Here is a 2,410-nt window from a genome sequence, read left to right as displayed (position 1 = left end):
GCCCGGCCAAGGCCTGCGACAAGGTATAGCCGTTGTAGCCGGTGCCAAACCAGATCACCTTCCGAACGTTGGGCATGTCCAAGCCCGCGCCCAAGCAGCTTGTGGCCACCAAGACCAGACTCTGCGTGCCGCTCCTCCACTGCTCAAGAGCCGCCCGTGTGTCTTCGGCTGACATGTCAGCATCCACGGCCAGCGACTGCTCGTGACCCAACGTGCGTGCCAACTGAGTCGACAATGCCTCAACCTTCTTCTTCGTGTCACAAAAACCAGCATGCGATCCACGCGGCCCTCTTGCTCCAACAGGCCGTAGTGGCGTTCCACAAACATCTCAAATGCCTTTGTTGTTCCTTGTTGCACCCCTAGCCGAAGATCGGTTCGCATGGTTGGCATACGAAAGGTCTGGTACAAAGCGTCCTCCGTGCAATCCAGCTGTTGGAGCAGAGCCCTCTCATCTTTGGGGCAAAGCGTGCCAGTCAGGCCCACACACTTGACAGATGGGTCTTGGCGAAGATGGTCCAGCCGGCTTGGGCAGCGAACAAGACTCCCTCGATAGCTGGTGTCCACGAGCATTGTGTGAACCTCGTCCATCACCAGCATGGCCAGACGCTACTGCTGCACGAGTGTTTGCACCCACCTCATCCCATGGCCAACCAAAAAGTCAACCGTCATGACAATCACTTGAACGTTGACTTGCATGTCACGGCCATCATTCTTAGCCCACTGCGATACAATGTCAGCCTGCTTGAAGCGGCGGCACAAGTCTCTGGCAAGCTCACGAAGCGGGACTACCCACACCACGACCCTGCGTGGCTGGAGGTGAGCGAGTGTACACAGCGTCTTGCCCATGCCAGTCGGGGCCACGGCCAACAGCCAGCCGTCCTGGGCCTCGTGCCGAGTCATAGCCTGTGCCAATCGATACTGATCCCAGTCGCGAAATGTTGTCTTCCACGCTTGCCGCACACATTGAGCAAGCCAAAGCTGATCTTCATACTCTTGTTGCTGCGTTTGGTCATTGTGCTGGCTTGGCTCTTGCTGCAAGGCCGTCGACGCAGCCTCTTCCACGGCTCGCGGCACGGCAACTGGCATGGACGATCCGGCTGCCTCGGCTTCGTCTAGATCCAACCCGGCAATGATATCGTCAATGTCATCCTCAGCATCAAGGCAGGCTTCAACCTCGGGATCTGTTTGCGTGCCCACGGTCGCTTGCACCTGTGTGCTGACGTTTCTGACCCGAGACGACTGGATGACCACCTGTTTATGAACCACTTGTTGCACGCAGGTCTGCCCATCCACGGCCTCGGCTTGGATCTGATCCTCTACATCTACCAGCTTCATGAGCTTGTGCCATTCTTCAGACACAAACTGGTGGCCATACTGTGCTTCACTGGACACAAACTTGTGATCGAGCTGCGTGCGGCCATAGACGTTGCGTGCCGTTCTGCCTGCATGCTGGCTTTGAGAGTGTGCCACATTCAACGCCCCCAATGAAGGCTCGGGCGTATGATGCAACACCAGTGTACGCGGCCAAGCCACGCTCATATGACATGCACTGTCAGTGATGCTCGCTCCAAGAAACCGCTTGGCCACGGCCTGGATGGCTGCATAGACTTGGCCTGGACGGCGCTCTGCAGTCTGAGTTTTGGCTTTCCCGCTGCTGCCGACGCAGACTCACCCGCGCTTGAGGCCAGTCACGTCTAAATTCAACTTGGTGACGATGTGAAGGAGGCATGAGAGCGCTTTGAACCTTTGCAAGTTCGTGCCGGCACAGACATCGCACAAGTTGACTTGCAGACACCAAGGACCTTGACAACCAGACACGGATCTACTGCATTTAATTGCCACAATACCCAAGCTCAACTGGATACGATCGCTCGCAAAACAAGACCACCGCTCAACGCCCTCATCACCAGCTCGCGCAGCGCCGCATCCACCACTACCGAGACACTATTGCTATTATCCGTTGTCATGGTAAAAGAAGACGAAGCGGTTTCTCGCTCTTTTCCGTGCTTGTTGGACGGTTCTGCTTCAGACGGTTGGCAAGGCCCGCCCTGCCCATCGACTTTACTTTCTTTTTGCATAGCAATCGACAAGCCACTCTAAAGCGCCACAAATTTCAATTTGTAAAAAAGTATCAAGGTGCAGCTACAGAGGCGGACGTTAGGGCATCCACGCGGTCACCAAGCGTTTGTAGGTCTTGGTTATTGAACAATTGAGGATCCAAGTGCCAGCCGACGCTACAGAGAACATCAGCAGCGCACCGCCAGCGTTTGACCTGCTCCGCATGAATCAAGTTGCCGGAGAAGAAGACATTTCTGGCGCTGGCGGAGGAGTCGCGATAGATTGAAAGGTTTGATGGTGTCCTGAGGTCAATTGAACCAGCTGCGGTCGGGAAGCATTCACAGTGACCAGA

The 2,410-nt window shown here is 55.7% G+C and overlaps 1 protein-coding gene across 1 annotated transcript in view; it reads right to left on the bottom strand.

Moving 5' to 3' along the window:
* Positions 1–1,539, bottom strand: part of MONBRDRAFT_8635 (uncharacterized protein) — a gene marked incomplete at both ends in the record, with an annotated part of 2,323 nt that extends 784 nt beyond the window's left edge. Inside the window, one exon of the mRNA XM_001746096.1 lies at positions 635–1,539. Coding sequence (XP_001746148.1) covers positions 635–1,539 — 905 coding nt within the window. The remainder of the gene's footprint in view (positions 1–634) is intronic.
* Between the last annotated feature and the right edge of the window lie 871 nt (positions 1,540–2,410).

This window comes from Monosiga brevicollis, genomic scaffold, assembly GCF_000002865.3.
Source record: "Monosiga brevicollis MX1 MONBRscaffold_11 genomic scaffold, whole genome shotgun sequence".
Classification (NCBI taxonomy): Eukaryota; class Choanoflagellata; order Craspedida; family Salpingoecidae; genus Monosiga; species Monosiga brevicollis.
The sequence above is the reverse complement of the archived record's forward strand: the minus strand, read 5'-3'. Positions and strand labels throughout refer to the sequence as shown.